This window comes from Nerophis ophidion, linkage group LG01, assembly GCF_033978795.1.
Source record: "Nerophis ophidion isolate RoL-2023_Sa linkage group LG01, RoL_Noph_v1.0, whole genome shotgun sequence".
Taxonomy (NCBI): domain Eukaryota; kingdom Metazoa; phylum Chordata; class Actinopteri; order Syngnathiformes; family Syngnathidae; genus Nerophis; species Nerophis ophidion.
In genome coordinates this window covers 35,989,815-36,004,136 of record NC_084611.1, presented here as the reverse complement: position 1 = coordinate 36,004,136, position 14,322 = coordinate 35,989,815, and the positions used below count along the sequence as shown (strand labels likewise).

Sequence of the window (14,322 nt, the reverse complement as noted above, 5' to 3'; positions counted from 1 at the left end):
AAAGATAATGTACATGTCATTGTTTGTCTAAAGTATATCAAAATAAACATAATAGGAGGTGTAACGCCACCAAGTCAGCTATTGCTGCTTTTTTCAGGCTTCTGATTGGACAAAATGTGCATGACAGCAGGTGTATGCGTTTGTGTGTAGACAAAGACACTTTTGAAACTACACTTGTGTGCATGGAGATCGTTTTAACACCAAATATGTGTTTTTGAAACTCTCCGCGTTCATGTGGACGTGGCCTTAGACACTTGATGACAGTTGGCGTTTCCCTGTGGTGATATTTACCCCTGGAGTCCTCTCCTCGCCCTCGCTGTCGTCGTCGTCCGTCTCCGGTCCCGCCTGATTGCGTGGACTTGGTCCCGACAAGGAGCCCAAGCCTCCCAGTAGGGCGTTTATGGCTTTGTTTCGGATGTTAGCACTGGCCGATGCTTCTCCCTCCTCGTCCTCCTCGTCCGGGTCCAGATGCTCCATCAGCATCTTGAACTGTGAGGAAGAACAAACGAGGAAAAGACTTTCAGAGTCAATTCCATAATACCCATAATCGCATACTAAAAATTTGAAAGACACCGCAGCCTTTTTGATATATTCCTGGGAACCGGCATCCTCTGCAGTGGACATTCATATTTTGCATTACAGTGCTATTTATTTCCAAAATGCAGCGTTAGCGTTGTCTGTAACTGTTTTACTTGATGTCCATCCTGTCATTTTAATGTCAATGTGATTTTATGTGTAACTATGCTGTCTCTTGGCCAATATTCCCTTGAAAAATGGTTCTTAATCTCAATGGGATTTTTTCCTTGTTAAATAAAGATTTAATAAAAAGTTAGAAAAAACTGACTGCGTGGGTTCCCTCCCGGTACTCCGGCTTCCTCCCACCGCCAAAAAACATGCACCTGGGGATAGGTTGATTGGCAACACTAAATTGGCCCTAGTGTGTGAATGTGAGTGTGAATGTTGTCTGTCTATTTGTGTTGGCCCTGTGATGTGGTGGCGACTTGTCCAGTGTGTACACCGTCTTCCGCCTGAGTGCAGCTGAGATAGCCTCCAGCACCCCTGCGACCCCAAAAGGGACAAGCGGTAGAAAATGTATGAATAGAAAAAACTGAGTTACATAATGGCGCCATTACTTTTATTAGTAACAAGTAATCTCAATAATTACTTCAAGATTTTCTACAGGTATCAAAAAATCTAATTTAATGCATTATAACAAAATTTTTAATGCCACTTTAATACCCAAGTCCTACCGCGTATGGTTCTTATATATAGTCAAAACAAATTGTAAGCATTTGACAATGATAATCCTGGATAGTTGAAAAGTTAACTGTTATTATGTAGCGAATTAGAAGTGGCTTGCAGGACTGCTTCATCTGAGAATGTTTTTTTTTCGGTAGTGGTAGCAGCAGTTTACAGTTGTGGTGGCGACAGCAGAATTGGTTTTGTTGGTCACGTCAAAGAAATTTGGCAGCAGTTAAGAGTGCCAAATTGCTTTTAATGGCTCACTTGTGATTAGTTAATAGCATGTGTGATTTCACCGCATTGATGCCCAATGAGCTAAGTTTAGAGTCTTTTTGCACATGCTCAGACAAGCTCGCATTCTTAGAATAGCCCGTTTGTAGACAAGGAATCTACAGCCATGGAAGCACATTCTATCCCTTTATAAACTAGCGCAAACACAATGGAATGAAAAGATTAAAAAGAGCTGCCGTCACATGGCAACAGGCACCGCCACAAGTTGCTCTCAAACACCCAATCCATCGCTCATCCGAGTAGGCTTCATCAGTTCATGCTCATAGGCTTAGATTGGTCAGGTCTAGTCTAGTCTAGATTTGATCAATCCAAGTCAAGATTTAGTACCCTCTGAGTACTCCGGCTTGTGAATGTGAGTGAGTGTTGTCTATCTGTGTTGGCCCTGTGATGAGGTGCCGCCTTCTACCTTAGTGCAGCTGGGATAGGCCCCAGCAACCCCCGCGACCCCGAACGGGACAAGCGTTAGAAAATGAATGGATGGATCCATCCATGTTCTACCGCTTGTCCTATTCGGGCGGAAGGCATTATACACCTTGGACAAGTCGCTGTAAAAATATTTACTGTATATTTATTTTGTATCTTCATATGTTTTAGTTGTATTTTATCCGTTATTCTAACTCATTGTTATTAATATTTTTTATGTTTTACTATTTTTACTTTGCAGAGTTTTTTTAGAGGGGAGTTTACTCCATCAAAGGTTATCAGCCGTGTTGTGGGGGCACTTTGTGTCAACATTCTGGTGGCCGTGGTCTGATGACCTCCCGGTGAGGAGGGCTCTTGTGATAGTGTTTACTCACCTGGCTCCTCCGTACTCAGTCATGCATTCATTTGTTTGTGCGTGTGGGATATGTGTGTACATGATGATGGGGGAAGTGGGTAATCAGGGTGTTTTTATTAGGCTGTAAAGAACTTTGTGTCGCATTTCTTTTATGTATGAAAAGAGTTTCATAAATAAAGTTTGATTGATTGATACCCTTGTTTGCAGGTATTGTCAACATGAATTGTACCGTGTTGCATTTCTTTCTTTAATTATACATTCCATGGTGGACAAACACACAGTACCATGGTGAACGGAACTGTTCCGCTTGCTGGAAACGTGACTACGCTCTAGGGCTGTGAAAAATAGGAATCACAATTTCTTGCTTAGAATCAAGATCAAAATTCGATGGGACGAAAAAAGGATCATTACTATGTTTTGGATTATTTTATCATTTTCTATTATTACTACATTATTAAGACTTCTGCATTTTTTGTTCTAGGTATAGAAACCCAGAAAAAGTTCATTTAAATGATCGAAATTAACAGGTAAAAAAAAATAACCCATCGAGTATAAAAATAAAGTCACGCTTACTCACTGCAGAGTACATTCATGTATGTAATGAGGACAAGTCAAAAGAAAATGATAAATTAATGCTATTGTCTAATGCAAGATGACCAGGTGGATGGGTGAGAGGACAACATGTTGGCCGTCATGCTAACAACAGTCTAGTGTGTCCTTTAGTAAAAAAAATAGCGTTTGTAATTTATAATATTAGGCTCGTACCAGACGACTAAAAAGTACCTAATGGGAGTAATCTATTCCGCCCATACTGCCCTCTAAAAACAAACCTATAACCTCCAACAATACTAAATGTACATGTCATGACTAGCTCATTTACCAAGTATTACCAACATTATTTTTTTAAGAGCTAACACAGAGGACCTACTTTTAGCGGTGCCTTGATCACAGATTTAACTACTGTATAAATGGTAAATGGTTGTACTTGTATAGCGCTTTTCTATACCTTTTTTAAGGAGCCCAAAGCGCTTTGACCGTATTTCCACATTCACCCATTCACACACACATTCACACACTGATGGCGGGAGCTGCCATGCAAGGCGCTAACCAGGACCCATCAGGAAAAAGGGTGAAGTGTCTTGCCCAAGGACACAACGGACGTGACTAGGATGGTAGAAGGTGGGGATTGAACCAGTAACCCTCAGATTGCTGGCACGGCCACTCTGCCAACTTGCCACGCCGTCTCGTATAATGACAATGTAAAAACATTTTTTAGTAAGTGTATAAAAAATAAAAAAAAAATAAGAAATCACATGCATTCACAACCTTTGCTGAGTACTTTGTTAAATCACCTTTTGCAGGCTCAAGTCGTTTTTGAAATTTGATGGTACAAGCTTGGCACACCTATCTTTGGGCAGTTTCGACCATTCTTCTTTGCAGAACCTCTACGTAGCAAACAGGCCTGATTGTTGGGTTTCTGTAGAGATGGTTGTCATTTTGTAAGTTTCTCCTCTCTCCACAAACGAATGATGTAGCTCTGACAGTGACAAGGTTCTTGGTCCCTTCCCTACAGGGTGGTTCCGAACTACTTCCATTTACAGATGATGGAGGACTCTTTGCTCATTGTGACCTTCTAGGCAGCAGATATTTGTCCGTACTCTTACCCAGATGTGTGCCTGAAGACAATCCTGTCTCGAAGGTCCAAAGACAATTTATTTAATTTAATGCTTGGTTTGCGCTCTGCCATGCACTGTCAAGCGTGAGACCTTATATATACACAGGTGTGTGCTTTTCCAAATCATGTCCAACAAACTGAATTCACCACATGTGTACTCCATTTAAGCTGTAGGAACATCTCACGGATGATCAGTTGAAACAGGGTGCACTTGAGCTCACTTTTGAGCTTCAAGGCTAAGGCTGCATATACTTATGAACATGTGCTTTCTTAGTATTCATTATTAATACATTTGCAAAAACCTCTCTTAAAAAAATATCACATTGTCCTTGTGGGATATTGTGTGTAGAATTTTGAGGACAAAATTAATTGATTTCACTATGGAGTAAGGGGGCGGCGTGGCGTAGTGGGTAGAGCGGCCGTGCCAGAAACCTGAGGGTTGCAGGTCCGCTTCCCACCTATTGACATCCAAATCGCTGCTGTTGTGTCCTTGGGCAGGACACTTCACCCTTTGCCCCCGGTGCCGCTCACACTGGTGAATGAATGATGAATGAATGATTGGTGGTGGTCGAAGGGGCCGTGGGCGCAAACTGGCAGCCACGCTTCCGTCAGTCTACCCCAGGGCAGCTGTGGCTACTGATGTAGCTTACAACCACCAAATGTGAATGAATGATGGGTTCCCACTTCACTGTGAGCGCTTTGAGTATCTAACAATAGAAAAGCGCGATATAAATCTAACCCATTATTATTATTATTATAAGGCACTAACATAACAAAATGTGGAATAAGTGAAGCACTAAGAATACTTTGCTGATGCACTGTACACTCAGGCTCATAAATATAATGTTCAGAGTAGTCATTGTTGTCTAATGAAGTCTGCCAAGATTAGTAATAGTTGTATTTTTTTGCAGGAAATGGCAAACGATGTGATGCTCTGTGAAATCAATGCGCCGCCGTAATGCTTAAAATGACCAAAATACGTGAATGATAGGTTATTATGAATGTGGCTGTTACGACATATTTACTAACAGTGTGTATATAAAACATTGATTGAGGGTGTTAAGAGTACTTTATAGGGGGAATAAATCCCATTAGGTAGATAGTTATCTGTCTACTACGAGCAGTTTGTTACAAAATAAAATGTATTAAAAAGAGAAAAACATGTTCCTGTCTCACAAAAGGCTTGTGAATGATGGGCAAAATTGCCCCCAAAATTGCAGTTCCCTTTTAATCACAATAAATAAAATATTTAGAGATTAGACTGCATGTTGATGTGACTCAAGATTGTGATTTGTTTGTGTGCACTCTTAATGCGCTTTATATTCATTATCAATATACATAATTATGGAACATGGCGTGAGTAAGGTTAATGTTGATAAATCCCTTCTTCACTTACGTCCAGATACTGTTTGACGATGCGCCTCTTGACGTCTTCCGTCAAAGTGGCACGAGCCATGTTGTTGGAGATGAAGTCGAGGGTTTGTCGCGGGTGGAACTGAACGTTGACTTTTCTGTTCACCGCCTTATCGTAGACCTTGGCCGACTCTGTTGGAGAGTACTTTTGGATTTTGCTGTGGGAAAATCAAAAGGCGGTGATGATTACGAGACGGACAATCAGATGCGGTGATAACAGTAAGGACTGGAGAATTGTGAAGATGATTCATAGCTCGTACCCATCCGAGAAGCCATATTGGTTTTTCAAATGCTGTTTGAGCACCAGCAGTAACAGGATGCCTTGCACAGAGTTAGCAAAGTCCAAGAGGCTGTTGGGATTGTCTGGGAGGAGCCTCATAACCTTTTCTGCATCGTCCACATCCAGATCGTCCAGGTCCGTTTCAGACTCTGAGCTCTCCGAGTCTGCTACTGGTTTCCTAGCCTTTCTGGGCCGGCGTGCAACGCCGTCTTCGTCTTCGCTGTTGCCGCTGTGCGCGTCATCACTCCTGGGAGAGTCACAGTTCATTCTTTCGTCGTCCTCACCGTCTGACGTGCTCTTCCACTCTTTTTTGACCTTCTTCTCTTTCCGTCTAGGCTCTGTAAGCAGAAGCTGGACAGAAAAAAAGGGAAGTAATATTTATTAGTACCAGATTAACATTTATTTGGTGGACAGTGTGTAAATCATACCTCTCTAAATGTCTGCAAAAGGTTGCTTCCAGATACCGACAGACAGATATCAATGTGGTGCATGATGAAGAGAGGCTCCTCCTGACTCTGGTATGGAAAACAGGCCAGATTGTCTGCTATAAACAGCAACATGTTGACTTCTGTCCTCTGTAAAATTAAAAGGAGGGCGTGTGGGGGGTGGAAACAAATGCATGAAAGGGACTTTCATTAATGTAGTTGAGCTGCAGGCTACGTGACTCACAGAGCTGTCGTCGAAGAGGCTCAGCAGCGAGATCAGAAAGGCCCTCCGGTGCTGCCGGTTCCCTCGGATCATAGAGTAGAGGTGTGAGCAGAGGGCCGTGGTGGTCTCATCCTGCCTGAAGCCTCGAATGACAGTCTTCCGGGAGAACTCGATTGACTTCTGCAAATTGAAGGACATCTTCATCCCCGCCACAGCCTTCATCTGAAAAGGATGTGGGGAGAGAAAATTAGCAAAGGAAAAATTGCATCCGACATTTGGGCATAGAAACATAGTAAGCATAAAAAAATAATAGCAGTAAAAAAAAAAGGGGGAAATTAACAACATCGGCACCATCCAAAAAATGAATACACAAATATGCAATGCATCTATAAAGTATTCACAATGCTTCACTTTTTCATCTTCCAGCCTTATTCCAAAAAGTAATAAATTCACTTTTGTTCTCAAAGTTCTACACACGATACCCTATAGTGACAATATAAACACATTTTTTTAAGAGAAATGTTTACAAGTTCTGCGATGTTCTTCCAGGGTGTACCCCGCCCTCCGCCCGATTGTAGCTGAGATAGACCCCAGCGGCCCCCGCGTCCCCAAAGGGAATAAGCGGTAGAAATGGATGGATGGATGGATGTTTATAAGTTTATTTAAAATACATAACTAAGAAATCACACATACATAAGTATCCTTTGCTTAATACTTTGTTCATGCACCTTTAGCAGTAATAACAGAGTCAAGTCATTTTAAATACGATACCACTAGCTCCATCAGGTTGTATTGAAAGCGTAGATGTAAATTTTCAGATCTCTCCAAAAATGTTGAATTGGATTCATAGCTGGGCTGTAGCGGGGCCAAGGACATTTACAGAGTTGTCCTGAAGCTATTCCTTTGATATATTGGCTGTGTGCTTAGGGTCATTGTCCTGCTTAAAGATAAACCATCAACCCTGTCGGAGTTCAAAAGCGCTCTGGAGCACGTTTTCATCAGGGATGTATCTGTACATTGTTGCATTCATCTTTCCCTCTATCGCGACTAGCCTCCCAGTTCTTGATGCTAGAAAAAAACATCCCCACAGCATGATGCTGACACCACCACCATGCTCCACTGTAGTGATGGTATTGCCCTGGTGATGAGCGGTGCCTGGTTCCCTCAAAACATGACATGTGGCATTCACACTAACGAGTTTAATCTGTGTCTCATCAGACCAGAAAATGTTGTTTTTCATGGTCTGGGAGTTTTTCAGGTGCACTTTGGCAAACCTTTTCAAAGGAATGACTTTCGTCTGGGCACTCTGCTATACCAGCATGATTGGCGGATTGCTGCAGTGTTCCCTGTCCTTCTGGAAGGTTCGCTCTTTAAAGAGGGATGCTGTAGCTCAAACAGAGAGACCATCGAGTTCTTGGTCACCTCCCTGACTAGGGCCCCTCTCCCCCGATCGCTCAGTTTAGACGGAAGGCCAGCTCTAGGAGGAGTCCTGGTGGTTCCAAAGTTTTACTATTTACTGATAATGGAGGCAATTGGGCTTATTGGGAGATATTGACCAGATATTTTTCTGTACACTTCTTCAGATTTGTGTCTCAAGACATTCTTGTCGTGAAGGTCTACAGCCAATTCTTTTGACTTTATTCTTGGTTTGTGCACTGCCATACAATGTCAAGTGTGGGACCTTATACAGTATACAGACAAGTGTGTCCAACCAACTGGATTTACCACAAGTGGACTCCAATTAGGAAACATTTCAAAGATGATCAGTTGAAACAAGCATGGACTTCATGGCAAAGGCTGTGAATACTTATGGAAATGGCATTTCTCAGTTTTTTATTTTTACTACATTTGCAAAAAATTATTAAACTTTTTTACATTCTCATTATGGAGTATTCTGTGTGGAATTTTTGAGGACAAAAATAAATGTATTCCATTTTGGAATAAGGCTTTAACATAACACAATGCAGATATATAATGTGTAGGCTGCCTTATAATGCACAATATTACAGATATTATAATAATGACAATACAAAATGTGGATTTTTACAATCATACCTTGATAAAGATATTGTTAATAACGTAATTTATAATATTTTTATCTGAATAATGCTTTTTATGATCTGAGAGCACGCTGAACAATTTTACTTTTAGCACCATAATTTTGTGCTGTTCAATCTGGACTACTAATTGAACTAAAAGTAACATTTAAAAAAAAAATTGACTGATTTACTAGCTCCAAGCTATTGCACTTCATAATAGATGCTACTGTGTCAAGGAACTCTCTGCACTTAATACACAGAGTTTGTAATAGTAGTATTCTAAATTTTGACGCAAATATGTCACTTTTACTGTAAATGAATATAGTCTCTAAATATTGATTATCAGCCTCCTTCACTACTAATAATCGGCATCAGCCCTGAAAAAAACATGTTGGTCAATCTCTACTAATAGCTATTAAAAAAACAAAGCTTCTTTTTAGCCTTTTTACAAAGTGAAAAATATTATCAAAATAACAATGTGGCCTGCTGCATTCTTTCATTTTTTTAGTATGCTGCATTAGTGCAAAAAGCTTGGATACCTATAGTCTATTTGAGTGGCACCATTGTTTTTGTCCGAGCGGACGGTTAACCCAGCAATTCATTTGGGCATGGCATCTATAAGAGCTAACGTCACTATGTAAGAGAATATTGTGCATGCACTACAATAAACATCAGTAATTAAGTAATCAAACCGGATAAGGTGCAAGGTGGATGATAATGGATGATAAAGGTGAATGATGCCAACTCACATGAATAAATCCTGTGTATTTCTTGTCAATTTCTACCAGCTGCTGATCAGATTTGTTCCTCATGCTGGGCTCCGGGTCGGTTCCCATTGCAATCAGGTATGGTACACACTTCACAAGTTAGGTCAAAATAAAATAAATCACAGTCATTAAAATGTAGTCAATTTCTTGGACAAGAGACCGTGAGGTCTGACTGCTTACCTGCACCGGATGGATGAGGCCCTGGTTTAGTGTGAGCGCAATGACACTAAGAGCAAAGTTCCTTACACCGGTCTGGGTGTGGAAAAATGCCTCCAACACCTGTTTCAGATAAAGCTGCATAATGGAGCTGCTCATTCCAGAAGAAATGTCCCCCATCTCCTTTAGATCTTCCTGTTTGGAAAGCTTCTTCCCTGCAAAAACAAATAGATTATATATTTACCCCCCATCCGTTGATATAGCACATGATGTGAAACATACATTCTCTGTCTGCTTCCTGCATCCTTGTGTCCTCCTCCTGCAAGTACGTCTGCAGGTTTTTGAGGATCTGGATTTTAAGGCCGACTGATGAGGCACTGTCAGCCAGGATGCCGTTGTACAAAGACTTTACCTCTGGCACAAACATTTGGCTGGGGTGCATGATGACCAAGAAGCCTAAAACAACAACAAAATATGCCAAATTTAAGCTAAGGCAAAGGGTCCTTGAGTCCAACTGATACCAGGAAAAAAATGCAACATGGCATCATGATCTGCTAAATTATCATTTAGACTAGGCCTGGGCAATATGGCCTAAAAATAAAATCTCTGATTTATTTCACCAAAAATTTGATTTACGATTTTTGTCCCCCTACTTTTTAAAGAAACATTAGACTTTCTGCTCTTAGCAAAATTCTAATGTGTATATTAATATTGTTATTTTTAAACCAGATATACGTTTTCCTCGTATGCAATGTTTTTCAAATAATACAATTAAAAGATTCCTCTAGGAGGCAATACTTCTGCTTGAATAAAGAACTAATGTTCACAAAAATGGAACATTGTACAAAGCTGGCGATTAAATAATCTCCAACATTGAGATTAATAAAGTGCAAACTAAAACTTTGGTCTTGAATAAAATATTTCTGTAAATACACGTAGTATTGTACATTGCATGCAATCAAATAAACAAGTAAACCATTGAGATGACTATAGTTCTCCTGGGTTCCTTGTTAATGCATACTGATGTTAAAAAAATGTACACCTAATTGCAAATGTAATATATTATTATACAGATGACAAATTTATTATAATTCCACGAGAATTTTGCAGCAGTAAATGCATGTATGAGCTATCCAGTTTGAATGCAGATAGTGACTGCTTTAGTGTTCGCTCTGAGCATTGTTCTCCTTTCTCATCATACATGATGCCTTGTGTAAATGATTCCACCACATTAAGAGGCTTATTAGGTGGAGTTTGTTGTTAGTTGCTGTGGTCTTGTTCGCCTCAACTCAATGCTGTTTCAGATGCTGGAATAAGTTTGTTGTACTGCTGCCTTTTTTTTAAACAAACTTTGCAGCGTGCAGTCACGTGTTCCACACCTGTTTAAGTAATTTTAATGCACTGACAACCCTTTTGTTTTCTTTGGAACAAACTTCTCGTTCTCGTTAGAACTAGCCAGGTTTTGCGAGGCTTGTGAATTTCTGCTAAGGAAGTAAGGAGGCAGGCCAGCAGCTTATGAGGGCAAAAAGTATGCGATCAAGGGAAAAAAAACATTGACTTTTCAAAATCGTCTGCAACTTAAAACTAATTAATCAATAAAATAGATACCGCTCAGGCCTAATTTATACCTAATGGCAATTACCTAAGCCGGTGATAGCTTTGCTTTTGACTTCCTCGTCATCATGTTTGGTGAAGTATAGCAGCAGCTCAAGAACTTTCTCCTTAATGTCAACCTGCACACATAAAAAGAGGGTGAAACAACAGTTGGACAATTTAAGAGTAGACTTTCCTCATCTTCGTAGTGAAAATATTTAACCATTGACAAAGCATACTGTAGAAAAACTAATAAATAACACATGTAAAACATTTAAATGAATCAAAATGACTCCTCAAAAACGCTGTGATTCATCTGATTAAAATTGTAATTGATTGAAAACACAAAAAAACACACAAAACATAGAAGACTAGACTGAGTGGCAAAAATTGAATATTAATAGCTTGCTAAGCAAACATGTCTCATGTTTGCATTTGTTTTTTCTTGTTATTTGGTCTTGTGAGTGTGGCAAAAACTACTACTCTACCTTGTTGGCGCCCTTAAACTCCTCCAGGTCAAAATCAAAGTGTCGAGCTAGGGCGCCCACAGTGAAGAGCGATCGCAACAGGACAGGTTTGCTTGCTGACAACGCTGTGCTGGTAGGATCGTCTTGATGCTGGAGCTTCATCTTATTAAGTGCACCTGAAGGCAAAAATACAGCAATGGTGAGTTCACGGTGCAATGAATCCTAGGGCTGGGCGATATATCGATATATTGCGGGTTTGTCTCTGTGCGATATAGAAAATGACTATATCGTATAATACAAGTATACGTTCTCACACAGTTTCTTTTAGCTGCTGGCATTACACTACAGGCTCTTCTCACTCTTTGTTGTCTCTCCTTCTCACAGACAGCAAGCACACCTTTTTACACACGTCACACACGTATACACCCTCGCGGAGCAGAGAGGTAGCAGCATGGGTAACGTTAGCTGTGATGCTGGCTTAGCCGTGTGAGTGGTTATACGAGAGAAATAAAGTGCGAATCTGGTAACAAATGAAGGAAGAATTTATTTCCAAGAAAAAAAGCACGGCGGTGATTTGGCTTCAAGTGGGAATATGTTGAACAGACAACCTTAATTTGTCAAGTGTGGGGTAAAAGTGTTGCTACAAAAAGTAGCATTACTGCTAATATGTAGCATCATTTGAAAAGTCACCTGCTAGAGAATGAAAAGTGCTTACTCCGCATGTCAACATCTCCATTCGGTGCCACACGCCCACACCATCAAAATGCAGAGGCAAACATTTCAAGATCAACACCGTATGAAAAAAATAGTCAACAACAAAAGGGGATAATGTCCGCAGTAACCTACCACATTGCGAAGGATGAACACTATCTGATTTCCTATTATGCAGCTCATTTTTATTTGACAGTTATTGAAATATCTTGGTGTGACATCATGCGCAAAAGTGCACTTTATTTGTTTTCAACTATTGTAGTGGCGTTCTGTATAAAAAGTGCACTTTAATTTTGTGTTGTTTTGGTATGTCATCTTAGTGACATCATGCACAAAAATTCACTAATAGCTTGTTTTAAATTATCTCTGACAATCTTGCACTTTCTGTTTTGGAAATGACATGAATGTTTGTGCCACTGCTTGATAACTGTTTAATAAATACAGTTTTGGTCAGTTGACCTAGTTGTGATTTCCTTCTCTGCATGAAAGTTTAAAAGGAGCATGTATTAATACAGTATGAACAAGAATGTTTTAATGTAGACACATAGAATCATCATACTAGTGTGATTATATGCATCAAGTGTTCTTTCAAGGCTAAGGCAAAATATTGAGATATATATCAAGTATCGCGATATGGCCTAAAAATATACAGATATTTAAAAAAGGCCATATCGCCCAGCCCTAGTGAAGCCCAAAGTGAAATATGGTACATTGAGTGGAGAAATGTGTATCTCACCATAGAATCTGTTGAAGCATGCCAAGACAAACTTGTAGTTGTGTGTTACTTTGTTTACAACAGCACCCAGACAGCTAACACAGTTCTGGACCACCTATAGAAAAGAGGGATGGCATCTCATAAAAAAAGACTACATTCAAATGTAAAGTGGCGGTAACACCACAAAAAATGCTATATCGTACAGTCATGCCATGTTTGATGATGAGCTTCATGAGGTCTTCTTCGATGGTGGCGAGGAAAGTTTCACTGGGGTGCTCCATGAGAGGTACCACCAGCTCCAAGATCTTGGCCACATTACAGATGACCATGAAGTCATTGGCAGTCTACAGAAGATACAAAAAGCACAGCTGTTGGCGTGCAAATACACAGAAAAAACTTTTATACTGATAAACCAGGAAATGCAGCACTCACATTACACTTGGTGGTTAGATAAGGCTGCATGGTCATGGCGTGTTTGACCATCAGCTGGGCCCTGATTTTGCTGAACAGGTACAAAGTGGTGATGCAAGCCACTAATCGTGTGGAGTTGACACCCTTGTTCTCTGCAGATGACATGTATATACGTATAAAAAACCAACAGTTTAAGTAACTATCATTAAGATATACAAACCTGCGAGAGACTCCTCATATTTCAAAATGTGCTCCACTAGATTGTCCACTAGCTGAATGCATGCTTTTTTGGCTGGTTTATACGAAGCATCCTCCTCGGATTTGAGGAGCTACGACAAGAGGGACAGTGTTAACCTCCAACAGCCTGTTAATCTGCTGAGTATTTTGCAACAAATTCAAGATTTACATTCTGAAGAAGCTGCTCAAACCAGTCGTAGCCAGTGTCTCGACACGCTGCAACCTGGAAAAATAAAGACAAAGAATGTCTCTGATATAATGAAAGTTATGCTGATAGTAATTAATTTTATCGTGTTAGTGGAAACTTACCACGTCAGTGATGTTGAGGATCTTTCTGGTCATTGTCTCTTTGTCGTGAGCAGCAGTTGGGGTAAACCACAACTTCTGGAATGTCTCATTCACAAGTTTCTATGAGAAAAACATTATGTGGGTTAAGAGAACAAAAAAAACTACAATTCTGCAATGCATCTGCACATTGCGGAGTGCGTCCTTACCTTAATACCCTCCTCATCATTGACCCTACGGATCATCCTCACACACATTTCTGTGATCTTACTGAAAGTTGGCTGCCCTAAACAAATGTCTCGCAGGATCTTGATCACTCGCTTCCTTACACTGATACCAGTATCCTGTGGGCCAAATCACTTTGTAAAATACCTTGTGAACAGTGAGCATTTTCTCCATGACTATGTGCATTTAAACATTTTCAACACAAGGTGGCAGTATAGGACTACAGTAAGGAGTGAACTCTCCATGAACCCTGGTGATTTCCATGACAACAGGCATAACAATATCAATGTAGCAGTTGAAGATGCTGGGAAGTAAATAGGGATACTGCATTCTGAATTAAACAACGTATCCAATCCATGACAATAAAGTGTGCTGCATATTTATGTTTG

At 40.3% G+C, this 14,322-nt stretch overlaps 1 protein-coding gene across 3 annotated transcripts in view; it reads right to left on the bottom strand.

Moving 5' to 3' along the window:
* The window catches only part of nipbla (NIPBL cohesin loading factor a), an 89,607-nt gene that overhangs the window by 4,923 nt on the left and 70,362 nt on the right, over positions 1 to 14,322 (bottom strand). For all 3 annotated transcript variants that reach the window (XM_061901797.1, XM_061901805.1, XM_061901816.1), the window contains exons 32-48: positions 13,918 to 14,052; positions 13,733 to 13,831; positions 13,593 to 13,646; positions 13,407 to 13,515; positions 13,208 to 13,338; positions 12,979 to 13,119; positions 12,797 to 12,890; positions 11,371 to 11,525; positions 10,932 to 11,022; positions 9,572 to 9,745; positions 9,314 to 9,504; positions 9,116 to 9,223; positions 6,349 to 6,549; positions 6,108 to 6,254; positions 5,660 to 6,030; positions 5,383 to 5,557; positions 292 to 489 (exon numbers count right to left, since the gene is read on the bottom strand). In XM_061901797.1, coding sequence (XP_061757781.1) covers positions 292 to 489; positions 5,383 to 5,557; positions 5,660 to 6,030; positions 6,108 to 6,254; positions 6,349 to 6,549; positions 9,116 to 9,223; positions 9,314 to 9,504; positions 9,572 to 9,745; positions 10,932 to 11,022; positions 11,371 to 11,525; positions 12,797 to 12,890; positions 12,979 to 13,119; positions 13,208 to 13,338; positions 13,407 to 13,515; positions 13,593 to 13,646; positions 13,733 to 13,831; positions 13,918 to 14,052 — 2,574 coding nt within the window. The remainder of the gene's footprint in view (positions 1 to 291; positions 490 to 5,382; positions 5,558 to 5,659; positions 6,031 to 6,107; positions 6,255 to 6,348; positions 6,550 to 9,115; positions 9,224 to 9,313; positions 9,505 to 9,571; positions 9,746 to 10,931; positions 11,023 to 11,370; positions 11,526 to 12,796; positions 12,891 to 12,978; positions 13,120 to 13,207; positions 13,339 to 13,406; positions 13,516 to 13,592; positions 13,647 to 13,732; positions 13,832 to 13,917; positions 14,053 to 14,322) is intronic.